Source organism: Coturnix japonica, chromosome 2 (assembly GCF_054131305.1).
Source record: "Coturnix japonica strain WE chromosome 2, WE-NBRP24, whole genome shotgun sequence".
Taxonomy (NCBI): Eukaryota; Metazoa; Chordata; class Aves; order Galliformes; family Phasianidae; genus Coturnix; species Coturnix japonica.
In genome coordinates, this window is record NC_140664.1 from 62,266,223 (window position 1) to 62,293,062 (window position 26,840).

Consider the following 26,840-nt stretch of genomic DNA (forward strand, 5'->3'; position numbering starts at 1 on the left):
CAAGAATATTATGTTTCCTGAAGTACTTGCAACCTCTTTCAGTACCTTTGGGTGATAAATACATCTGTATTCCTAGACATACTCCTTTATATTCCTGAACAAAATGTTATGAATGTCATGCATTTCTCATTTGTTAGCTGCAGCCAGAGGTTAGATTTATATTTATAAATGCATGTAGTTCTGCCTGCCTTCTTAAGCCATTGTGGTTCAATTGTGAAAAGCATTCCTTGTGGAAGAATTTAAGAAAAATCACTCTAAAAATGTCTTTATTAAGAAATTACATACTGCAAAAACTATTTGACACAGTTGTAAATTTCAAGGATAGTATTTGATTAATAAATGAATCAAGTAAACTAATCAGGCCAAACACTTACAGAATTATCCACGGCAATTTTTGATTTTCCTTATTTTAAACCAGGATCTTTAAACTGAATTTTAATTTCTTGCTATAAGAACTATGACAGCTTGAGTAGGTATGATAGACAGTATTAAGCAGGCACTGCCATATGCAGCATTTTATTTCTGGAAGTGATAGAGAAACTAATCCTGCCTCTTTCTCTCACATATCCAGATTCCCAAATCTTATCACACCAGTGAAAAAATCAAGATTGGCCCTTTTAATATGTTTGTACTCTCACACATGTGCTTTTTTAGTTCTTTGTGTTGTTCAGTTGTTGCTGCTGCGTGAGAATTATATACATGGGCATGGTGCTGAAGCACATCATAGAATAATTCATTTCAAAGGTTTCCTGCTGGTATATTATGTGGTTAACTACAAACTGACACATTCCTCAGTTGTAGAGGAATTGTCTCAATTTCTTCCCTGTATAAATGAGGGAATAATCCAAACTCAAATCAAAAATTTGATGAGAAATGTACATGTTTTTCCATAGGATTTAGCCTATCAAATTGTTTTAGCTTAATCTCTTTTATGGTCTTTTTTTTCTGGGAGTGAGGATATTTTGATCCATTTTCACACGTAAGCTATCTTTTTCAGTCTACCTTTCTATGGTTTGTAATGCATTGAATGTTTTTTCTAATTGTTTCCCTATCTGTGGCCAATTTTTAAAGATTTAAAAATGAAAGGAAATTCAAGGGCTTTGAGCAATGTGAAGATTCTTGTGAACGAGACAAACTGTAGAGAGTCTGCAGAAAGCCAAGAGGATAAGGCAACATTAGAAAACTTTATTGGGAGGTGATGCTGAAGTCAAAGTGTTTGCTTTACATAGAAAAAAAGTAAGACAGCAGGCAGGAATTGTTTAGATTTTTAAAAACTATTTTAAGCAGAACAGTGGTCACTTTTTCTACCTTGCCACTAAATGGAGGACACCAGCACATCTGATTTGCAAAAGGAAAAAAAAGAGGCATTTAACAGTCCCATACCATTCCATGATACTTAAGGCGTGAAGGCTGTTAACCTAGTGTTCTGCTGTATCCAGCTATGGACTATATCCCCAGTGATTTTCAGTAATAGTCAATCTGTGCCTTTTCCTTTGGAAGAAGGTCCTTCCTTATCTGCAATGATGAAGGTTTCTGTGGAGCTGTACACTGAAGCAGTGCTTCAGCATTATCTGCTTTTGAAGAGTTTGAGATGTCTCATAGCACTTGCTAATGAAAGGCATTCCAGCTCATCTGTGCTGGAGCTGTTCCTCCAGCATGCTCAGGTGACTATAGCCACACCATCTAACTGTTATTCTGTTTTGTCCCAGCTCTGGAAGTGTAATTTTCTGTATTTCCTATCACTTAGTTTGTGATAATTTTTTTATCTCTCAGTTTATCAAAAATGTATTTTTACAAAATCCAGAGTTCGTTCACAATGATCATGCTGATGTTTTCCTTTAGCTCAGTGTTTATACAAATAAAATCCACTAAAACATGTGAGAATGTGGCTCCAGTTAAGTGGGGACTTCAGGAGGACACGGCATCTCTCACTGTGAGGGCTTTGGAAAAACAGTGTTCACATGCCAGTTCTTTTTTGGCATCAGGGGACATGTTCAGTTTTCATGACAACATTTTGTGTGGAAACAGCATCTATGAGAGAGCTGCTCCATGTGTTGATTTTGCAAAGTAGAACAGGATTGCTGTTTGCTTGGCAAAGAAAGAACTTCATTGTAAAGCCCTACCTGTGCCCTAGGTGCTGTGGACCCAAAACACACTAATTTCCATGCGCAGCAGCTCTGAGCTATGTCCATGGGAGTTGCCAGGGAAAGGGCTAATTCTGAGGTCTCATCTCTAACCTTGCAGCAGAGAGTGGGGCCATGTTTGCTTGCAGCATCTCAAGCAAAATCTAGATCTAAAATTCAGGCATTTTATGCTACTGTGGCTGATAGACTTCTCTAAAATTGGAATTGATTTAGAGCCTTCTTTAACTTTTGCCCATCATTTTTAAGTCCTGTTTAATTTGTGTTATTTCTCCAACCTCAGTTGTCTGCATCAGTGTGGTTATTATCTTCCTTGGTTTTGAAATAATGTCTAAATCATTTCAAGTACCAGGTGACCATGACCTGGGCTAAGTGTGAAGAAATGATGCACATAAACTCCTGAGAGCAGCTATCAGTGAGAGAAATGTAGTAATGTGCTATTGTGCAAGATGAGCTTCTCCAGAATACTTTAGGTTTTTTTGACCTTCAGTAGTGCAAAAATGTTGAATAATTCTAAAAAGCCATGAGATGGGAAGCTGGTAACTTTTCAGAAGTACTGACTAGTATTATGTGCTAGTCAAAGCTACCATGTTATGCTAGATTAATCATTCATTTATAAATCTTGTCTTGGGGAATTTGTGACTGTTATGAGATGCCCTCAGATGCTCTCAGTAAGTAAAATAAATCTCTCATGAATCAGTGAGTTTTTAAAAAAGCTATTTTGAAAAAAAGAATGAAAGAAATGCCTGGGTAATATAGATGATATCCTGAGTTTTCAAGATGAATAAGTATATGTGATCTAATTGTTTCATATATCTGGGACATAATGTTCTCAATTATTTGAAATGGAGATCTGATTACCGTTCCACCAACAGGGGAGTAAATTCAGGTCCGTTCCTTTTCCTTTGCATGAGGGTAGAGGAGAAAGCATTGGCACATCATCAAGATAAAAAGTAACTCAATAGCAAATGATGCTATGTCAGGCACTTCACTGGTATGTAGTTTGCAGTATGTTCATGCTCCATGAAGAAACAGTAAATTCCTCCACAGATGAACATCAACCTGGCAAATGTTTTGCAAAGTATGAGGTGAAATGTTCTTCATTGCTATGTGTGGCATGACATGAAACTGTCTAACAGGTGGTGAGATATTCTGTTGGCAAACCACCAAACCCTGGTGAAAACTCTTGATTTTGCTTCTAAAGGGTTCTACTATCAGTCCTGTAGTAAAGACTGCATTGTGCCTTCAACAAGGAAATTCAGTCTTGACTGGGCACCAAGGGGCCTTAGGGAAGACAATAACTGCACCTCTGCGCATGTTGGACGAAATGTTATCATTTTGTTTAGCCTCAAACTACTTTTTTATCAAGGAGTCAGAATATCTGTGGAAGTGTCACAGCTCTGACTGGAGGAGGCAGTCAAGATTAGGCAGCTGTATTGCTTCATTCAGCATATGGATTAATTTAGAAGGCGAGTAGATAATACCCAAAAATATTACTTTTTTTTTTTCTTTTCTTTTTACCTTTGCAGAAAATTTATTTATTTTTGAATCTTTTTCTCTGTCTCTTCCTTCAGGTTTTAGAAGTCACATTCTTTTGTAAATTGACCTTTGTCTTTTTTTTTATTATTATTAGAAGTAACCTTGAGCCTATGAAGTTACTGAATGGAATTTATTGACTTCATGTAAACCTACTGTAGAGACATATTTTAATACTAACACTCTTTATATACTTAGTGTCAAAATCCATTTCTCTTGTTATAAATTGGTTCTGTTTGGTGAGTTTGATCAAAACCAGTAGAAATTGTGATCCCTGGATCTTGGAAATAAGTGCAGAAAGTCAGGTACTGCAATGTGAATAGAAAATAGCCTGAAAAGCATCATTACTTAAAGTGAAAGGCAAGTTTCTTTATGAATTCTTTGTTCCACTGAAAGCATACCATCAGAGCTAAAAAGGATAAAATAGGAATCTGCTAAATATATTCTGTTGAACTAGACAGGGGAAGAATGCCTGTGCATTTTTAAATTCAAGGTCTGTTATTTTGAATGTGATCTTTATTTGGCTTTGTTACTGAAAAGCTTTTTGCTTGATTATTTTTATTTGACTGCCATCAGACAGACAGATAGAAAATATATGAATACTTGCTACAATGAATCCAGAGAGACAATCTGCAAAGGACAAAGTTGTTTTTTTCAAGGTAGAATTTAAATACATAAATATGAAAGCAAAACTAAGCTAACCACAGGTAAAACATAGTTTTATCTGTGAAAACTTTCTTCTTGACCCAGGAAAAGCTTGATTAATTTGAAGGTAACAGAATGCCGCTGCTGAGGACTACAGTAGGGTAAATAAATTTCCATGTGCAAGAGTGAGCTTTAGTAGCACTGTTGTACAAAAGACAGTTTTTTTAGTGGTATTATGGCTTTTTCCAGGTTAAATAATTTTTTACTGAACATCGCTGTAGTTTTTTCAGTGTTCTGTTTCCAGAGGCTCAAAAATTAGTTTTTGAGAAAGAAAAAAGATTGTTTGTTCTACTCCTTTTTTAAAGCATATTTGGATCATGAAAGTGTTGTGAATAGTAATTCTACAATTGGTTTGATGCTATTTCTTATGCTTTGAAAATACAGAGAAAAACAACTTTGAATAGCTGCTTTGAGTTTTCTTTCATAGTTTCTGAGTATGAAGAGTTTCAAGTAAATAGTGAAATAACTAGCTTGTCTCTTGGTAAATTTAAACACTGTAAGAAAAGATATTACTATTCATGGCTTTTAGTGTAGGGTCTTCAAGCAAATCAAGGTGAATATTGCCTTGTCTTCAATACAGCAAAAGAAAATTACCAGGTACACTGCTTTGAAAAGTTTGCAGCCCAAGTAGGGCAAAAAGTGGATTGAAGGCTGACTAAATGAAGTTATAACATGAACTGAGCTAACAGTTAGCAGAGTGGAAAGTAATATGTTTCTTGTTAGTACTTATTGTAGGGTGCACACTTGAGGAAAGTATCTGCTCAATAGAAAGTGTAGAGGATAAACCATCAGGGAATGGGGAAGTGAAGGAGCTGGTGAGGAAGAGGGAAATAAAATGTGATAAGGAGAGTTTAACTAGGCCTGGATGCACAAATAGGTCCTACAAGTCTGAGATACTGGTCCAAGTACCTTCAGCTAGATGAGTAAGTTTACGCAGAAGTAATACCAACCGACAGGATTTTTTATTAACACAGCAGAACAGTTTTTTTATTTATTTGATATGCAGTAATGGATGTGGAAATTGAGCTAAGGATGTTATTGCTATTGTGCAGACAGTTAAATTTATCTCCCCTTCAACCAAAGAAGTGATCAATCTTTTCAAGAAATACAAACACTAATAGCTAGAGAAGGGCAAACATATTGTCTTTCCAGTCTTTAAGATGTTTTTTTATTCTCTCCTCCTCTTTTATTCTGTATAGGTCTAAACACAGCAAATATCTGTAATAAGAAACTCCTTTTCACAAGAGGAAGGGCCAGAAGTTAAGATGCTAGTCTGAAGTCGGTGCCCTGCTGTAACTAAATTTCTCTGAAGTTGGTGAAGAAGTTACTTGCTGTCACTGTACTTTGGTTCCCCAGTAGTAAAGTGAACAATAAATGAAATATCAGAGTCACAGCTTCTCAACGTTCATGTTTTGTTTTAGATTACCTTTAATGTAATGCTTTCTTTTTAATTCATTTTTTTTTTCCCCTTTGTCTTTTTTAACTGTTCTTTTCAATTTGTTTTTCTCTTTAAACTGCCTCCCACGAAGGTCATCAACTGTGCCTCTCCCCAGGTTCTCTGCCTGGACGCCCTTCCCTATTATACAGCCTGGTCACATGGAGCACACTAGGGAAAACTAGTTCCATGGCTTGCCTCTCCAGAGTTTCATTTCTGAAGTACTCTGCAGGTCTTTGAAGCTGTGCTATCTTTTATGCATACCTTTCAGAATACATGTGGAGAGTTATGGGTCTTACAGCATTAAACTCCATGCAAGTCTCCAGAAACAAGCAGGAAAAAGTCCTTAGCAACACTTAGCCACTGCTGTAAACGTTTCTTCTTTTCTCACCAGCAAAACAAGTCTTCAGAATCTTCAGAACTCCAAAGTTCTCTAAGTCTCCTTAAATTCCTACTGACCAGCTAAGCTGTACTGCTCAACCTCACAGAATCCATTTAGGCAGAACAATAGCCACCTAATATATTAAATGTTGCAAAGGTGTCTAGTTACAGTATAGCAAGTTTTCTGAGTGCCTGAAGGAAAAAGTAGTGAGAAATGGTCTAGTATTGTGCTACACTGCGATCTGCAGGTCTGTGCTCTCTTTCTGGCTTTAACTGTAATGACCTAGGACTGATGTAGAAGACTGTGATGTTTCTGAAAATAATCATAGTGTTTATTTTGTAGCCCTCTCTAGAGTATTTTAACATCATCTGGGCAATGATGTACAATTAGATTCTGTAATTTGCAGAAAAATTATTATAATCATCTCACATAGCATAATGTTCACATTTGTCATTTAGGCTGTGTAGAAAGATCACATTTCCCTCTTTCAATTTCATTTCAAGAGAACATATCATAGCATTTTATGCTTGTCTGGTTATTATTTATCAATCTTCCCATTTGTTACATAACTACTTCTATACATCATAGTACTTTTCAGCACTCAAAGCACCAGCAAACAAAATCTGACATAAAATTAACAAAAGAAAAACATCCATGAGAAAGTGAACATTCATGCAAACAGAAAATTCCTTACTTAATGTTAGCAAGGACAGGACTGTCATTAGGAAAAATCCAGCAGGGATTTAAAACCTGAACATTCCACACTAGGAGATCATTAAACAGTTTGCTAGGTTCTTCAAGAATGTTCAGAATTGCCATTGCATAGTTGCTTTGTATCCTCCCTAAGTATCTTCTCCTGGGAAGCTTAGAGAGAGATTGGTAGGTCATACAGGTACTTAGTCTAACCTGTAGAATACTTTCTATGCTCTTCCATCCTGGTGAGCACTTGGTTCCACTTCCATCTCTTGGCCCATATCTCATACATGTTCTGTATATCTCATATACGTTCAGCATATGATTTTTTGTCTCCATGCAGCAGAAATTGACATCTATTAGGACAGCAGTTGCATTCCTCTGCTAATTATATTTTCCCAAATTGCAGTTTGCTTTGAGGCTTTTCTTCTAGTATGTGATCCACTATGTCCAGACTTTAGCAGTAAAATTCAACTGGAAATGGGCAAATAAGGATTATTATACACAGTATAAGATAAGCCCTGAACAGGAGGCTGGAGAATGAATGGAAATAATAGAGATACAACATACATTACATAGCAATGAGAACTGACTGCAGAATGTTGAATGATCAGGGATTCTCTGTATCATTAATACTACATGTGTGCATGGGCAAATAGAATGATAACTACAGATCAGCTAGCATTGACCTGAAAATCTGAACTAAGTTTCATCACTTCTTACAGTAAGTAATGATAATGATCCAGACTGCAGGTCTGAGAAAAAAGAGAGTGATCAAAGAAGGGTGATTCTTGTCCAGGATGCGGAAAAGAAGGCTTGGGGGAGAGCTCACTGTGGATTGCTAGTACATAAAGGGGCCTAAAGGAATTCTTTATCAGGGAGGGCAGAAATAGGTCAAGGAGCATTGGGTTTAAACTGAAAGAGGGGAGATTTAACTCAGATATTAGGAAGATATTCTTCACAATGAGCACGGTGAGGCAGTAGAACTGGCTGCCTAGAGAAGCTATAGATGCCTCATTGCTTGAGCCATTCAGTATTAGCATAGTTAGGGCCCTAGGTAGCATGATCTGGTGGGAGGTATCCCTGCCCGTGACAGGTAGTGGAAAATGAGTGGTCTTTAAGGTTCTTTCCAATATAAGTCATTCTATAATTCTCTGTTGTTGAATAAGTTGAAATATGGTCATGTTTACTCCAAACTTTTGCATTTCTTTTTTTATTCCACCTCAGACAAGTGTTCTTGTCATGTAACTCATAAGACACTTACTTCAAAATTTTGTTTTTTATACTGAACAAATACTTACTCATTTTTGTGAGCATATTTGGAAATCCTGTAAGGGAAATGGTTGATCACAGCCTGAACCTCTGATTAACCATCTGAGGCAGGCAACAAGTCAGCTGTGGGAGAACAGGTGAAGGTAATTCAGCTGTGCTCCCTGAAGGGGTCTCTCCTAGATCCCATTTTAAGGGCTGACCACCACTAGGGTAGCATCTCTTTCTGGAGATTGCTTCTTTGTGGAGTTCTTGTGGTGAGCTTCAACATTGGTGAGCTTCCATCTTAACTGAAAGCCTCAGCACTGATGAGTCTTTCCTTAGATACCTTCTGGCTATTTAGTCTGTAATTGCAACTGTACACTTGTATTATTCCAACTATACAAATGCTTATGAGAGTTTGCACATGCGTATCTCTAAAATCCTTTCTGCCAGATGTACCATCCTGCAACTACTTAATGTTGTTGCACTACAAAGGTGCAAATGTACTATTTGTCCAGCCTTAGTGTTTCTTTTACATGTTGTAGAAGAGAAGAACGTTACATTTAAAGCAGTATTGTAGAACAGTGTTATAGGTGCATGAGTTTTCATCTGCTGAGGTCCTGAGCCATTTGCTGTTCTCAAAAGATTTAAGGCAGTGACTTCTGGTCTTTTACTTAAAGGTGTTTGTTTTGCTATTCATACTGGGATTGTTCTGTAATATCTTTACTTAGTAGTACTTATGACAAGTTAGATTATCTTAGTGTTTTCAGGTTGTGAATTTCTGATAAAGGCTTGTCCTGGGTATTCCTACCTGAGCAAACCTGTCTTTCTGCCTTAAGTGGTTTTGAACACGTTGGTTGTACTTTAAGAATATCGCAGCTCCTTTTTAGCTTTGGTTCAGATCTGAAAATCACTATTTACTTCTCTCCTTCCCCCCTTGCCACCCTGAAGTACCACAGTTTGAGAAACTTCTGTAAAGCAGGATGGAAAAGCCCTTCAGAATGATAGTCTCAGCAGCTATTGTAATACTGTAATCCTTGCCACAAGATACGAGTTTTCAATATAGTCAAGTGTACTCAATCCTGTCTGTCAGTTTTTCTATTATAATCATTTCCTTTCTTTGACACGTTGGAGACACTTAGCAATATTTACTTTACAGTCCTTACACAATTCATCATTTTAATTCAAGGTCAGCCAATTATTAATGCTTTCTTTCTAGCAGTTCAGTTCTTCACAGGTCTGAAATTTATTAATTTTGGTAAATGAAAGTGCTTAAGTAACTTAAAAGGGAAACTGTTAAGTTTATTGTCTTCCAAAGTGGCAACTGAAAATGCAGTATCCTCAAATGGAAATATGCAAATGAAAATATTAATAAATGATATCAGATATGTTTGATGTATGTTGTGTATGTTTTGAATCTGTCATTTATCTATCTCAATACCATATTATCAGACCATTAATCAGAACATGTATTCATTCAACAGAATTGAGGTTTACCATCAAATTTAGCTTTTACCTTCATTCTCAGTACCAATAATAATATATTTTAGTTCCTTAGCATAACTCAGTGCATCATGTGGACTGTATAGTATCAAATTTGGTAGTTGCAGTTCAATCAGGAAAAAAATAAAGCAACTGTTATAAGTTCTGCTAATTAAATAAAATATGTGGTACATTTTTGCCTATTTTTGTTTTAGACAGGGAGATCAAGTTCACCAGATATTTTATATGTTCTTCAGAAAACTACAGAATAGTTGACTGTAGAATGTTTCTTGAGATTCATTGAATGATAGAACCATCAAGGTTGGAAAAGACCTCTAAGATCATCCAGTCCAACTATTCACCTATCACCAATATTTCCCACTAATCCATGTTCCTCAAGACCTCTAAGATCATCCAGTTCAACCATTCACCTATCACCAATATTTCCCACTAATCCATGTTCCTCAGTACAACATCTTCTATATAATCTTTAAAATTTTCCAGTAATATAGGCTGTTCATTGATGGATGTTCTGAAACCTAGTCCTAAACATTATTTCTCTGTGTGGGCATGCTAAGAAAAAAAGTGCATTAGTTGCCAGGCCTGGACTCTCTGAGCTCAGGTCTCATTCTAGCCCTTCTGGGCCATGAATTTCTCAGCAAAAGCTTTGGTTCTCCTGCTTGTTTACAGAAGCCATCTGCTAACATCACCTCTTACTCCCAGTTCAGCTATTTAGCTGAAAGTAAAAAGAATTTAAAAGTTGGAGATGAGATTAAAAAAAAATGTAGAAATTCTCTTAGATGTTGGTTGTTCCCTCTAATTCTCTTAGATGTTGGTTGTTCCCTCTAAGTCTTGTGCTATTGGACCCGAACATCTATTTGGAGACATAAATGTGTACTGTGAATATTTTGGTAAAGATGAAAGAATTTATAATGACAACTTTTTTTGCCCTAGTTTGTTACGTATGTTATGAATCTCTCTGACTCTAATTAACATGCCTGCTACTTGGTCTTGTGCACGTAGCTTGAATGTTGTGGTTCAGTGAGGGAAACCTCACTGGCAGCCAGTGCTTTAAGAGAAAATGTGATTTCCAGGGAGCCTTTTGGTGCAGATCAAAGCCACGCAGCAGCCAGGGGTATACTATTGGACTCACTGGTGACAGTGAGCTATGAGTACTCCTGTGATTATTTGAAATGTTAAATTAAATGATTCCTTTGTAAAGCTGTCTGTTATACTTGTTAATATTTTATGAAGAGATTGGTGATGAGAATATATGAGATCTATGGGACTTAAAAGCAACCCAAAATGCCCAAATGAGTCATGGGAGTGAAAAGATAAAATATAACTATGTCTGGAAAAGTCTTTTTTTTTTCCCTGTTATAATTTTTTTCTTTCTTTCTGCTGTAAATATGTCAAAACTTCCTTTAAGTCCCACATGCCAGGTGCACAGGTCGTGTTGCATCAAGCTTTTGATCATCTTTAACTCTGGTTTCCATTGTAGCAGTGCTTTTTGCACCTTTGTGCCTTCTGGCTTTTATGGCTCCAGGCAGACTGGAATTTAAATTCAAATTAGATGAGACAAAGTTTGACTGGTCTGGGGCTATTTATATGTTTATTTTCAGTATCAGCTACTATTGTGGATTTTTAGGTTGGGGTTGTTGTTGTTGTTTCTTTTGTTTTGCTTGTTTGTTTGCTTTTTCTGTGAAAAGCTGGTTGCTTTGGCTTGGGAGAGCAAACTCAATATTACTCTCTGAGATGGTTTATTCCTTTAGAATCATAGAATCACCAAGGTTGGAAAAGACCTAAAAGATCATCCAGTCTAACCGTTCACCTATTACCAATAGCTCTCACTAAACCATGTCCCTCAACACAACATCCAATCGTTCCTTGAACACCCCCAGCAGTGTTCTACGAAGTTTGGGTGTTGTTTCTTTTTTAACAAGGGTAAAACCTATTTTCTTTTATATGTAAATCTTCATTGTTAAAATGACTTTCCAGTGCTGTGATTTAGTAACATATTTTTTGTAGTTTAACACTGCATAAAGTTTAGCAGTTTAATTTACTTTTGAGTTGAGATTGCTATCACTTGAATAGCCTTTGTTGCTGACATATTGCAGTGTATTTATTATTTAAAGGATGATAGTCAACTTCTGAATTAATGAGGTAAATATGAAATAACAGAAGTTTTAAATAAGCATTAGCTGCACCAGTTTCTGATTCAACCTCGCAATTCTTTATTCTCATTTAATGCTGAAAATCATGCAGCTGGGGATAACATTAATACCACTGGACGTAATGAGTCATAAGCAGTCAAAAAAATATGACTTGACTTTTAGTCTGACTAAATGGGAAGAGAACTTGCAGTGCCAGCAAATTTATCTAATTCTTCCTTGCTTTGAGACCCTGGAATTTTTTGCTGAAAGTAGGTTCATTTAGGAAAAAAAATGATAGTAATAAAGGAGAAGGAAAGAAACAAAAACAACATACACTCTCCTCCAGGAAGTCCATTCTTTTAAGTATATTAACACACACGTGCCCACTCATAGTCTATTTCTGCTTCTGCACACAAAATATTCCACTTTCTCTGCAGTCACAATTTGATTTTTAACAATGGTTTCACAGGTGAACTTTTTAAACAGCGGTGCACGTAGCGCTTCAATGAAACGAAATGCAATTTCAGCCTAACAGAATGAACAAACATGTTGAATTTAACAGCATTTTTGCTTTGTGATGCTAATATTGATCTGTTTTTGTTTTTCCCAACATAGGTACTTCAAAAACTAGGAAAAGCAGATGAAACAAAGGATGAACAGTTTGAAGAATACGTTCAGAATTTCAAACGGCAGGAGGTCAGTTACTGTTTTGGTTTCTGTTAAGAATAACGCAGTGTGTTTTAACTTGCTCATTTTGAAGAAGGCGTTGAAGGGTAACAGGTAAAAGAAAGTATTTTCAATTATGTGAGTGTAAGATTTTGTTCTGAAATTAAAAATAAAAAAGATTAGTTGCATTTGTTCATATAAACATGTAATACGTTCATAATAAACAGGTGTATTCTAATAACTTATAATCTGTCATGCCATTCGGATCATTGGAGTGTAAGCACATTTTCAACAGTGTAAATTAGAACAGAATCCAACTTCAGCTTGCTACAGCTAAGTAGTTGCCTTCTGACAAAGAAAATGATTTGTTTCATGCTGTGGATTGTTTTCATCTATGGTATGTAATAAAACTAGTTTTATATTAAGCGAATAGCTTAATAGTTTTAGACTGCTATGTGTTGTCATTAGTGCAGGGATGATGAGAGCTGTGGTGGCAATGCTGATGTGCACTACAGGGCAGCAGGACTCAATTGCTCTTAATGTTGTAAATACATACATTGAAACTGTTTCTCTGAAGAGTTTATAACATACTGCCAATGCAGTCCTGAAGTCTAACCTCAATTACTCCTCACTTTGTTGGATGGAGTTTTTAGCTCCAAGATGTTAATGTCACCAAGAAAATAATCTTGTTATGTAAGTATAAAGAGAGATATCAATAGCCTTCATGAGCTGTCTTTCAGAGCCCATATGTAGAAGCTATTGAAGAGCGAGAGAATACTCGCATACACTTCACATGACATAAAAGTTGATTCATATTAGTGTTTGCAATTCCTACGCTGAGTCAGTCCTATCTACCACATGCATTTCTGTCCTTTTTGTATAAATACAAATCTCTCACTGCTCAGACACTAATTTACTCTTCTGCATCTTACAGTGACTTAGTTATTTTCCAATCTCTACAAAAAGAGGGAGGCTCTGGGAGCAACTGGGCTACATAGCTCATTCTTTCTCTGAAATGATGATGGTGGGAAGTAAAAGAAACTGCTTCTCTGAGGAAAGTGATGCTTTCCTCAGTTTTTCCAAGGTCAGGTAGATACTGGGATTTAATAAGGCTGAAAAAGCATCCAGAAGCTTTGAAGCCCCAAAGAGATGTCATTTTCTCTTTTCTTCACCTCCCTCTTTTCCAAATCTGCTAAGATATCAATAGTGTATTTCTTTATTTCTTTCTGATTTTTCTTATATTGCAGCTTATAATTGTTTTCAATAACACAGATCTTTGCACAGCTAGTAACTATTTTACTAGAAATAAGGTGAATCTGTAAAATTCTTACAGGAGAGGAGCAGCTGGAGTATCCCCATGAAAAAAATAGAATTCTGTGGGATGTATTTTTAGATGCAACCTCTGAGTCAATTAAAAAAAAAGAGAGATGAAAGAGAAAAATAGTTGTTATCATCAAAATCATGTTTCAAGTGTTTTTTGGTTTTTTTTCCTTTTATTCTCTACCAAGAATTTTCTGTAATGTTATTTTTCAGCTGAAAGTCTTGCCAAGGGCTAAGGAGGATCTTAACATTTCTTCATTTTTATTTCCTCCTCCTTTTATTACTGTCTCTCAGTACATCAGCAGTCAAGCAAGGACTCCACAGGAGCTGATCTGGTGCTAAATCTGAATGCAAATGTGACTTGGGGCCAGGGGAGGAAATGGGTAAGGAGTGAGTGCCAAAGGCAATACTACAACCCTTTTGAGTGACACATGCAGTTAAAGTTAGATCCAGTGGCATAACAAATGAGAGATCATTTGTACATTTATTAAACTAATCAGGTGTGCTGCTGTGTTCCTCTAGTCTATTCTCTCAAATAATTCTGTTTTGCTCAGCTCCTCAAATACAAGGGGGGGAAATGATGTAAAAACGCTGTTTCTGCCAGGTACACCAATCACAAGGAAATAAATTGCTTAAGTTTTCTTAGTTTCACCCATTCTTTGATATCCAACTGACTGGGAATGCAGAGATTCGAAGGATTATATTGTGAACCTGAATTATCACTGTTAGTGATCTGCATTTTGCAGAACTGCTGTCCTCTGTGGACTCAAGCAGACATGTCTTCTTGGTTTACATTCAATCTGGCTTTCAAGGTTACCTCTGCAATTCTGGAGCCTTTAGAAAAGGGAAAATTGTACTCAAGGTATTAAAGAGTTAAAAGTAAGATGAGGTCATAATCATTGTGTTGATATCCACAGAACAGTTGGTGTGGGCTTCCAAGCAGAACCATCCCTACTAGCGACTGCACCATCTTTTCCAGTTCTCTCCAGAATTATTTTTTTCTCAATGATTGCTTCCTATGGTCAGCCTTCCTGTGTCAGAGGTGGCTTGAGAGAAAGTTCAGGCATAACTGTGTTTCTTGCAATCTCATTTAACAGTGATTTGGCTCCATTTCCTGGCTATCTCATTTTCCTACATTTGGTTTTGAGGAAGGCTGCCAGAGCTAGCAACATGTGGGCTCTAGGTAATTTGAAAGATGTTAAAGTGGACTATTTGTCTTATTTCTCCACCTTATTGACTTGATGTCACTTTGGAGGTCAGTTGGTTTTATGGATAGAGTTATCCTGTTTTGATGCTCTCCAAGGATAATAAATAAGGACGCCCAGTTCAGCTCAGGGAAAGGACAGAAAAAGAGCAAAGCACTTATTGTCCAGGAAACAAATTATGCAAAAACTGAGATCCTAATAAGCAATTCCTTGCCTGAAGAGCAGACTGGATGATAAGTATTTACCATACTCAGCAGGATGCTAAATATAAGGGTACATCCAGAAGATCAATATAAATTTATGTAGGACAGCATCATTTAATCTGCCCTGTGGTCCATTCCCACCTATATCTGAACACAGCTGGATAAGGGCCCCCTTTTTGGCACGAAACTCAGAGCTGAATTACCAGATGAATCACCATGGAGAAACTGAGTCATCCCATGTCTGGAGAGAACAGAGAATAGTAGCTCTACAGAGCCTCCATATTATCCTGTCAGAAGCAGTAAGCTACTGCATCTAAAACCAACACAAAAAAAATTTGATTTTTAGCGGTGAGTAAAACTGCTATTCACCTTCCACTTAAGTTGTGAACAGGAAACTGCCACTTTAAAACAAAACTTGTAAACCTTATATAAAGTTGTGTGGCACGGATTTTCAGTGTATTGCAAGAATGTACTGGAGACTTACATGTTTCTTTCTGCACAGCTAATTCTGGAAGCACTCAGCTCCTTAACTGACTTTAAAGTTCTGGAGAAAAAAAAAAAAAAAAGAAAGAGTGCCTGCATAATTCTCTGCTCTGTGAAAATGTCAAGTCCAAAATTTCTGTGTCTCTATAACTGTAGATATCGTCATTCAAGCAACTGCATCTTGCACTTTTTCTGGCAGGAAGTTCAGTAAGAATTTTCTTATTTCGTACTATATTTTAATGACTCAGCACTTGTAAAACATCAGTCTTCTATTTCGTATCTGTGCATATTTACTCTTGTTGTTTTTCCCTACATAGTTATAAGATTTATTTTATAGACTACAGCTTAAACACTAAAAATTTTAAACTATTAACATTATATATTGTACGTGTGCGCACAGAGATACACCAATTGCTGCTATTAAAAAAATTTCATCTGCCTATGAAATAGTGTCAGAATAAAGCAAAATGTTGAATGCTGCTGTTGTTGGTTTATAGAATTTGGTGAAAATGAAGAGTATTTTTTTGTTTCTGTTAAGCAAGCAGAAGTGTGTCCTGCTTTACTTAATGTGCATCTCACAGAGCTGCTGCTCTGTGGGTGTAATTGGTAACAATTCAGATGTTGTGTCCTTCATTTCATGAAAGCATGCTTAGCTGCCTATTATGGCATGACATTGACTTGAAGCTGTTTAGTGGGGCAGTTAACAGATGCTGAAATATTCTTTTCACGTCGGACATGTCACTGACTTTTTATGATTTATTAGTGCCCTAAGACAGCAAAGATGATATTCATGGCCTATACACAGTCACTGGATGTGCCTCTGCAGTCCTCTCAAGCACACCTTGGCATCTCCAGGGACACGTTTTGATAGCTGAACTCTGTCACTGGAATGCTCACCCATTTCTAGATTGCAGTACCTGAATGTAGGTGTCTGTATTTTACTTCATTTGTGTTGAACCAGGCAATGTCATCAGAAGAACCAAGACAGCAACCCATCCTGTTTCTGGGGCACCCATAGCCTTAATGGCCCTAATCAGTCCTACTCAGGAACAGCAGAACCCAGAAGTTCTATTTTAGCTCATACCCAGCCATCTATTGCCACCCTGAGCCATACTGTAGAAATGCATTCTCCCGTCCTGCTTCCCACAAGGACTCAAGACATACTAGGCAGCACCTGAGTCTGACTCATCCCCTTCTTGGCTAGAAGTGTTTTAGTAAAACCTCTTGTCACTTGTGGCTCCTTGCATAGCCCCTTTCATGGTTGCCATGAGGATTGCGAGTCAGTTCTCTAAATGTCAGCACCCACTGACATTTGTGAGGCCCCTCCCTGGCTCCCCAACACCATCCAACAAAGCTGGGAGTCTCCTTTAGGATCAGATGTATTTGTGAATATGTTACCCAAAAGACACTAGGCAGCTATGCTGAGTGAGTGGTTTTGACTTTTTTTTGATTGCCCCAAATCTAAAGTCTAAACTGTAGTCACACTGGGCTGCTTCTGATTACCCCTTGGATTTAACCAATTATGCGTCTGCAGCTGTGGTAACTGAGAGAATTGTTTTCTCCCAGGATGTGAGGTTGAATGATCAAGTTATTTATGACTATTTTTGAAGCAGATTGGAATATGGTTTTTTGGGAACTCTTTGAAATAACCAGCCCTGGAGGAAGTTGGCATAGCTGGACTCTGTAATTCAGTGCACCAACAGAGCACAATCCAGTTGACTATAAATGGTTCTGAACAGTTTTCTACTAGACCTGTTAATACATAGCTTATAAATGTCATTTGTAAATACTGTTATTAATATGCATCTGTGGGTAGCAATCTATTCTGAAAGTGCTGTTTTCAGAAAATATGTGTATAGAAAATCTGTAAACAGAATGTCTGTATGAGTACAATACTTCCATGCATATTCTCATAGTCTACACTTGTTGACCTTGCAGGCCTGAAATATCCATTGAAAACATTAGTTTGAGCTCTAATTAGGGAACATGAGTATGATTGTTGGCTTATGTAATAGATATGAAAACAGAATCCTAGCTTGGGGAGGGAGATGTTAAGCTGTGAGGGACTGGAAATAGAAATCAAAAGGTTTGGGTCTTTATTGAGGGAGGACACCAAGAATTTTCTGCTCTGTCTTCATCGGAGTCAAAAGTAGAATGGTAGATCACTGCAGTGGGCAGTGAGTTTTCTTACTTGACTGTTGGGTACCAGTACTATTATGAGGCAGAGGGTGTTGGCATTTATCTGTAAAGTTGATACTTTATTGGTTAGTCCAAGCTCTTTGAGGAGCATGATTGATTTGATGCAGTTTCCTTTGACTCATGTTGTCACTTCATTACTAGAATGATTAAATTCTTACTCTTGAGCCTTCTTGGTGGGTTTCCACAAATTTGGTGCTATCTTGGTAGGTACTGGCATACCAAAAAAACTCCATTTTCAGTGTATTAAAGAAATAGTTCAAATACCAGTTCTTACACAGTGGGTAGAAAGAGAAAAGAAGAAATATATTTACTTGAGGAAAAAAAGAAAAAACAAAACAAACAAAAAAAACACTTAAATTTGGAAGTAAGTTCTAGGAACTATAAAGGGGAGAAAAACAAAATAGGGTACAGAGTATGCAGTTCTATTTCATATTGAATTATGGAAGCATCCAAATAGTCTATTTTATTGTTAAGCTCCACTTAATTAAACAGACCTTTGCATTTATACTTTTCCTAAAAGACTCATCAAGTAGATACTACTTATCTGTTTGCAAATGGAGTGACAACCATGCTGTACATTGCAGCTAATAACTGCACATTACAATAGAGGGTCTCTACCTGGCGATACAGATAATGCTTTCATATGAACAGTTTCCCCAGTGTGTTCATGCAGAAATTTCAGTATTAGACTCTGAGCCGTATTAAGAATTACCTGTTCTGTGTTTCTATGGGACAAGTTAGTGCTCCAGCCTCAGCACTGGCAGTGCATTCAACTCTTGCTGAAGTGGAGTGATTTATTTGGTTTTGATATCAAGCACATACTGTTCTGACCTTTCTATTAAAGATGTATTGTGTTTACATCCTGTATGTGACATGATGGAAAAATCATAGTCTTCTGTTCTTCCTGGAAAGCTGTGAATGAATGAGCCTAACAAATAGGTCATCCAATTCCAGCTTATGTGCAGACAAGATGGCCTTTAATTTCTGAGTGGAAAAATTTTTTCTGATGAATAAGCTATTAAGGACACAAACCTTGTTTTTTATGGTGTTAGTATTTAAAAGTTTTTACAGGTCCTTTCACACTTTCAACCTAAAGTGACTATGCTATAAATGTCTTAATTCCAGTACTAAGACATACCTAAATACTGTTCTTTAACAAAATAAGCCCAAAAATAGATATTCTGAGAAATCAACATTGCTGAAAATGCTTAATGCTCCTGTAAAAGTCTGTAAGGGCTATGACTGCAGACAATGGATGCTCCTGAAATGCTGAGCCTCTTTATCTCACTGAGTACCTGTGTCTCTACCAGCTACATAGTACTCACTGTGTAGTAAGAGCAGACAGTAGAAAAGAGCATCTGACAAGCAGCGCTGACTCTCTGCAATAATGTTCAAAATAAGAAATTGTTGCTTATCACTCTCAGAGGTCTGCTGACTTTTCTAGTGAGAGATCTCTTGAGTGGTCAGCACACTCCACCACTCATCTATCTGTATGGGCTACCTGGATTGCTTGACAGACTTTTTGTAATCTGCATATTGAGATTGACCAGGTGAGCTAGGATCTCTTGATTTCTGTTGCTGGCACCTAGTGAGTAATGTCTGCTGTTCTCAACAGCCAGATCATGAGAAATTTGCTATTCTGTACACTATCAAGATAGCCCTCTGGACTTTTCTTGCTCTGACTCATTTTGCTGCATCATGTTAAACAAATAAAACAAATTATGAAATAAGAAGTGAAGCACCAGTGCTGTCTTGGGAAATTTCATTTCTGAGGAATACATCATCTGCAGAATGACATTTGTTTTTCATTCTCCTTCACAAAGCTGCATCTCTATTAGTGAAAGTGATGTCTTTAATGAAGACATTTGAGGCTTTGGTCTCTGATCAGTAATTATTCTGTTAGGTGATAAAAGTAGATGGCCTTTACTAATAGGGAGTTTACTTTTGTAAAATGTGTAGAGCAGAAGCACATTCCACAAGATTCTCAGGGCAAAAGATTTCTTATGCAAATTTGTTTGTTGTTGTTTTATAGAAAGGTGTAGTTTTGTTACCATTGCAATTGAGAGGTTTGCTCTCAAATTCAATGAAAAGCTAGCCCTTGTGTGTGGGTACTTTAATGTCACATATACAACATTTGCTGATGAAGAAAATTTCATATGGCTCTGTGTAGCTTATCTATTTGAACAGCTTTGTGACTTACTAATAAGATAGGCTTAGGGAGACCCATGTTCAAAATTGTTCTTTTGAATAAATTGTCAGAATTTGCAGCAGCAGCTATTTCACAATATTTGCATCATGTTTTACAGCTTCTTGACTTCTTAAACATTCTCCTAAGCAGTGATTGCTGATGACTCATAACACTAACGAAGCCCAGATCTTACAGTGGTTTAGGATATCAGGAGTAGAATGCTACAGCAGTCCAGTTATAAACATAGTGTTTGAATTATCTGTGGCCTTTACATGCCGCTTACAGTAAATTAACTAGCTTACTATAAAATTACTCTTAGTGATACAGTGTCACATGTATGAGTAAATACAGGGCTTGTACTGGAATTAAAGGCAGATAACAGAGTTCAGAATGTTCTAGCTGCCCTTTGCTGGTTCCAAATCATCAGAAATTTTTAATAACTAAAAAGTTATTACCATCAGGATACATGTTCAGGTAAACCATGATGAAGAATCTCGTTGCTGAACCTACTTCCCATTCTCTTCACAAGTTAAGAGGCTATACAAGCATTCATGCTAGAGAGTGTACAAATTGGAAAGACAATTTCTTTACCTTTGCATGACTTCAAAGCACAAGGTATCTTCCCAGGACAATGATGTGTACGAAAGGAGAACTTCCCTCTTTCTATTGTGTGCTTATAGATATCCCTCTTCAGATCTTTGAGTGAGAAACTCAGCCATCTCCTTTCCTCTCTGTCAGTGTTGTTCAACTTCTGCCACCTCTTTGCCTCCCTTTCTATCATGGAAAGAAGTAGAAAAAGGATTGCCTTTGGTGTTAGGATGTTACAGTATTACACAGGACAATAAAATGTGCTGCTACTTGTTTGGATGGTACTTTTCACTAATCAATATGAAGATGTATGTGTGTATATTTTCATAAGGGACACAGCATCAAGATACCACTGCTCTTAATTATTAAATCCAAGGATTAATTCCCTGATTACTGCAGCCAGTACCTGTCTGACCCCTTCCTTGATGTGCAACTTCAGTCCTAAAGCAGGGGAAGGTCTTGCCTTTCCTTGGAGAACTGAAAGTAGTCCCAAACCAAAGACAGATGGGTTTGCTAGGCACTCCTGTGCTTTTACTGTCACTCTACATCTTCTCTAACTTCATCCTGACACATCTTTTCCCGTGTTCGGAATTTAACTGATTAATAAATTTAGATTTAAAAAGTTTTGCTAGAGATAAAATTAATGTGTAAGCTGCCTTCATTTTGTTGAATCCATAAGTGAATTCAGTCTGCTCTCGTAGTATATTTAGGTCTTTTTCCATGTATATAATCTAGTATTTCCAAAGCTATAAAACATGAACATGTGCTCTCTTCTTCTGGTACATTGCAAACTAGAGACATTTGATTTTCAGAAATAAAGGCCTTGAATTCCCTGAAGGGAGCTGGGACAGGCAAGTGAGTTTGGTATATGTAATCTGTGTGTTGCAGTATGTGAGTAGTCTGTGCAAGTAAGTATTTTTTGAGAAAGACCAAGATGATCCCTTTCAATCTGAGTTTCTTATGCTTCTCTGCCTCTGAATGCCCCGACCATTGATGGCACTAATGGCAAGTCCTTTACAGACATCAGAAGTCCTTTGGCTTCAGTAGAGTTATAACAGTTCATACCAGTTGAGACTGCCTCTCGATTTATTCACACACACATCCTTTTGAGGTGTATCACATGAGAAACATGAGAAAACTTCTAAAACCATCGCTCATATTTTGCAGCTGATTCCATATGGTGTAGCTTTATGTGAGAAAATGTGCTGCAGGCTGATGTTCTTATGGATTCTAAGCACTTAAATGAGCACTTTTAAGGATATTGGTAGGAAATAAGCACAGAGAGTTTCCAAAATCTTCAGGCTATTGTAAGTGTCCTGGAGAACAGCTTTGTAGAAATGAAGTTATGTGCTGTAGTTTAGTACAGATTTTACTGTAAATCCTATGAGTTGTGAAGTCCAACCTGTGACACAGTCAGAGATAAAGTAAAGCAGACTGTTTTCTCCTCTGTAGTCTTGAGTATTTAAAAGACTATTGGTATAAGAAAATGAAAGATCCTTTTGATGCATTTGCTAAAGGAACAGTTGAGACTTCACAGCAAACTGCAGGATACCATAGACAAACTAAACGTAATTACTAACACTATTGTTTTGTAGGAGATGTATGCTTATAAAGTGTTACAGTATTTGGAATACTGTTCAAAAAATAATAAGCCTTTTGTCCTTATTAGAACATGAGCCAGGCTGACTTAAACTGGACTATAGCTGTAAAATATACCTACTGTTCTTTGACTGGTATTCTTCTCCATCCAAGTGACTGATTAAACAAAATCAGAAATTTTAGCATAGAGAGTACATTTTGTGGCCTATTAGTTGCATCTTGAATGCTTACATCATGTAAAACTATTCATCAGGAAGCTCATGAAATTGCTCTTTTTTTGATAATTCTGGCATACAGTATGTGTGTAAAATGTAACTGAAGCTTGTTTACAATAACATAACTGTAATGTTTTTTTACTTACTAGTTGTCTTTCTTGTCTGCTTGTTTTCATTTCCAGGCAGAGGGTTCCAGGCTCCAGAGAGAGCTGAGAGCATATTTAGCAGCCATCAAAGGTGAGTTTTTATGTTTTAAGTTGTTTTCATAAAGAAAATTTGATAAAAAGTGAGATAAATATTCTTGTTTAAGATATACAAGGACAAGTACAAGTACAACTGCTTTAGTCATTAATAATCTACTTTTCTGGTTTGGATCTGGCATGGGCTGTTTAATCTGTTGCTAGATTTTCTGCTTCTTCTGATGACAACTCATGTGCATACATAGTCTTGCACGCATGGCTTACCCTCAACTGTCCTCTGTGTGCAAATCTGCTGCCCAAAGCACCAACAAAATCTGTGCATTACTCATCTTTGCAAATGCTATAATACAGAATACTCCATGCAAGGCAAGAGATCCCTTGCAGTTTTACAGGTTTCCTTACATTTCCTGGTGTTACTATTTGGATAATAGGTCTTCTCTTTCTGAAATCATGTTCCATAAGATGTTGTGATCTATTTTTTTGTTTTCAAAATAATTTTTATCAAGACTGAAAATAGGATGTAATCCCTTAATAATAAAGATCCAAGTAGCAGAAGCTCAGTGATTAAATATCAGAGAATAAGTAAAGTGATATTTAAATCCCAGTAGATGCTCATAAATCCAGTATATTCAATTTAGTGTTATATCCAGCAATTATTCTCCATCATCCCACTTCTTTTCAGAGGAGCTGGAGGCAAGGTCCTAAATGAAAGGGAATAAGAGTCTGTGACATTTGTAGATTCATTAATAACTTCTTGATATAAAGAAAATCTGTATACATACATATTTTTGGCCTGACTCCAGTCTTGCAGGAAAAATGTTATAAACCAGTTCCCACATTTCTGGAAATCAGTGTGTCATAAAGCTTCAGCAGCCATTAACAAGCACAGAAGCTCCTTTTGATAGTAAGTGTAGAATGCAGAGCAAAGCAGTATCTTTGATTTTCTATTGTTTGCTGAAAGAGCTGGAAAAGGAGAATCCTATACCAGACAAGAGGTAATTCACCTTGTAGGGATTTGCACAGTGTTTGGGTTTATTTTGGATGGAAGGAGATTGGAAGGGATTTCAACATTCTTCATTTGTTTGGGACCCATTGGATACTGATTTTATATTCTAATTTTTCAGTCATTCAATTCCCCACACACATTATGAGATGTATGCATAGCCAGAAGCAGTGTGATGAGGCAGTTTGACCAGATGGCTTCTCTGTCATGTAGGCTGACAGTTTACATGCTGCTTTGATTTCCATGTTGGTGACAACAGCCCCCCTCCCTGTGTTTCATTTTCTTTCTGACTCTTTTCCTTGCACTTTGTGCATTAATGATCCTTTTGCTGGCTTACAATCTAGTGGGCTATTTCCTATCTAGTGGGCTATTCTTTCTACTGAGTTTTACTTTTAACTTCATATGAATTTTTTCACTGTGCAAGTTTTTCCTTTTTAGCTGTGCTTTTCTGTTCTACATCTTTCTTTTCTTGCAGCCTGTAAGTCCATATTTGAAAATAACTTGGAGTGGCTTTCTCCCTGGGAATATAAAGTGTTTGCTAACACCTTGTTATCTTTCTGTCCTAAAAAAGACCCTGTCATAAGCAGTTCATAACAGCCTAAAAAATGTTATTCTCCAAAGTGAACAAGCCACTAGTGGTCATCCTTGGCACATATGCTGGAACACATTTCTGCTGCAAACTGGGACAGCAGCCCAGGGCAGCACTCCATGATACACAGACCTGGGGCATCCTTGCAGCTGATGGTGAAAACAACATTTTGGGTGGCAGAGATCATCAGAAAATGGCTACAATTGCTATTCTTTGAAGAATAGACACCATCAAAAATTTTGGGGTGGCTACTCAGAAAAGCATACGAACCTCCACTATGGATATTCAGGCGCTAAAGTGGTATCTCAGTATATAGGACATCTGGGCTTTAAAAGTACAGTGTGATCAGGAGTTCATTTTGAAGGGAAAGAAGTTGATCATATAAATGCACTTGATATCTTTGTGTTCTTACAGATGGAAGAAAAGCAGTTCAGCCTATAGGGTTCACTTTTTAGAGTGTTTCAAGAAATGGCAAAATAGCTAACCTTTCTCAAATGCATTTTATGAAGCTGGAACGTTGTCAGCTCTAGTAAAAACTGCCATTTTGCTGCATGACTTTTGAGTGACTGAATATTGGAAGCTGAAAGTATGAGATCCATCCACAATTTAAGCAAAGGAGCCTTTTTAGAGCCCTTTACACCTTTGTTCTAATATATCTAACATTTTCTGAGGTTTATTAGCACACATTCTTAAAGAGAATTTTTGCTATATTCAGACTCCATCCCTAAATCACATGTGCTTCTTAGTCTCGGTTCAGTCTTGCCTTTACTACTAGTTACTTAAGGACCCAGTGAAACCATATAATGAAGCTGTTGTAAATCTGAATGGTCTATATGTTCTACTTTATTTAACCTGAATCGTAGTTTGATGTCTGCTACCCATCAGTTGTGTTTGTACTGACAAAGCTGTGTGCTACCTCCCATAGTTGTAGTCATCTCATGCCTCAGTCTTTGCCTCTTCCTATCTCCTTGGCAACGTGCATCTAGATTCTCTACTCCATGATACTTTTTTGATCTTTTTAGAGCTGTGGGAGACTTCAAAGGTTTTACAGGCTTGTAGTTAAAAAAACTGTAAATCAGCTCTTAACTTTAGTGGTGATTAATACATTAAAGGTATCTCTATGTAAGATATATTCATTGTGAAAGTCAGCTAAAATGCAAAAAAAAAAATGTATCCTTTAACATTGTATGTTTATACCTGTAGACATGAAAAAGAATGAGAAGGCTTTTACATCCCTTTGAGATAAGCCCAGTATAGATTTAGTAGGAAAAAAGACACCTGAGTGGTCTTGTCCTTTGGGAATTTCATACTGAAGCTTTCTGACCAAGGGAGCCAAACGTTGTTATGTGCATCTGCTTTACACTGCAGCTGGACTTGGCTGATGCTTTTTGCAGGGAATATACTTGACTGAAAGTTTGCAGATTCTCAGAAGTGAAGGAAATGCAGTGGTTTTTTTGGTTTTTTTTTTCTTTTTTTTTTTTTCATGCATAAATATGGGCGAATTCTGATATGAAGGAGATTTCTCATTAGCCTGGGTGAGCTGGTTGAACATAAAGGTTTTGTTTCAGCTCTTGAAAATTACATTCTGAACATGCCAGAGGGAACGGTATAGTGAGTACACATAGATTAAAATGAAGATATTTATCAACTGTTCCTTGTAGTTTGCACCTACATATTCCTTTTTATATTTAATTACAGGGATGCAAGATGCCTCAAAGAAGCTTACAGAGTCTCTCCATGAAGTGTATGAGCCAGATTGGTATGGACGAGAAGATGTGAAAATGATTGGTGAGGTAAGATATGTAGAAAGATGAAAGTAGTAGTATTTTGACTGCAAATTGATTCATCTGAGCTGTCAAGGAGATCTGAAATTTCCCTTAATCATATATTGTGTGATAAATCAAAATTTCTTAGCAGAGAAATTAATGGTCTTGTGAAGCGTACCTCCTCCTTACTAGAAGCCCTATTTTCATTGTCAGTTTTACAAAGTAGCTGGCATAAGCTCCTGCTGAGGTCAGCATCAGCATGACCAGAACTGGACCTCGTAGCATCTGATGGACAAGTTTGTGCTTTTCTCTTCAGCCTTATCTAGCTCCCTCCGATGATTAGAGAAATATAGCTTTTCTATAAGACATGGGGGAGTCTAACTTAAGGTACTCTCAATTGCCTAATTAAAAATCCTTAATTATGAGGGATTTCTGTTACCAGAAGTGCTGGTGGTGACAAGGAAGCGCTAAACAGTACCAAAGTAATTTTAAACCATGTGATGCTCAGTATGCAAGGCCTCCTGAATAACATGGTAAACAAGAATCTGGAAGATAAAGCAGTCTTGCTAAATCAGCTGAATGATTGCTTTCTTCTCTGTGGTTGCCTTCTTCTACCTTTTCCTGCTGCTGAAGGCATGACATTTTTTATTTTAAAAGAACTGAACTTCCAAAAAAGTAAAAAGAGATACCATGCCATTTATATCCTCTTAGGTTAAATGTTGCCTTAATAAATGAGGTATTTTATGAGTATGATTAATGGATTGCAATAATCCCTTAGGGACTCTGTTACAGTAGAAAATGAATGAACTGAATGCTGACATCACACAGCATTTGCAAT

General features: G+C 37.0%; 1 protein-coding gene across 4 annotated transcripts in view; it reads left to right on the forward strand.

Moving 5' to 3' along the window:
• Nucleotides 1–26,840, forward strand: part of LOC107309859 (amphiphysin) — a 99,039-nt gene that overhangs the window by 32,369 nt on the left and 39,830 nt on the right. For all 4 annotated transcript variants that reach the window (XM_015855003.3, XM_032442549.2, XM_015855004.3 and 1 more), the window contains exons 2-4: nucleotides 12,394–12,474; nucleotides 22,627–22,681; nucleotides 25,935–26,029. In XM_015855003.3, coding sequence (XP_015710489.1) covers nucleotides 12,394–12,474; nucleotides 22,627–22,681; nucleotides 25,935–26,029 — 231 coding nt within the window. The remainder of the gene's footprint in view (nucleotides 1–12,393; nucleotides 12,475–22,626; nucleotides 22,682–25,934; nucleotides 26,030–26,840) is intronic.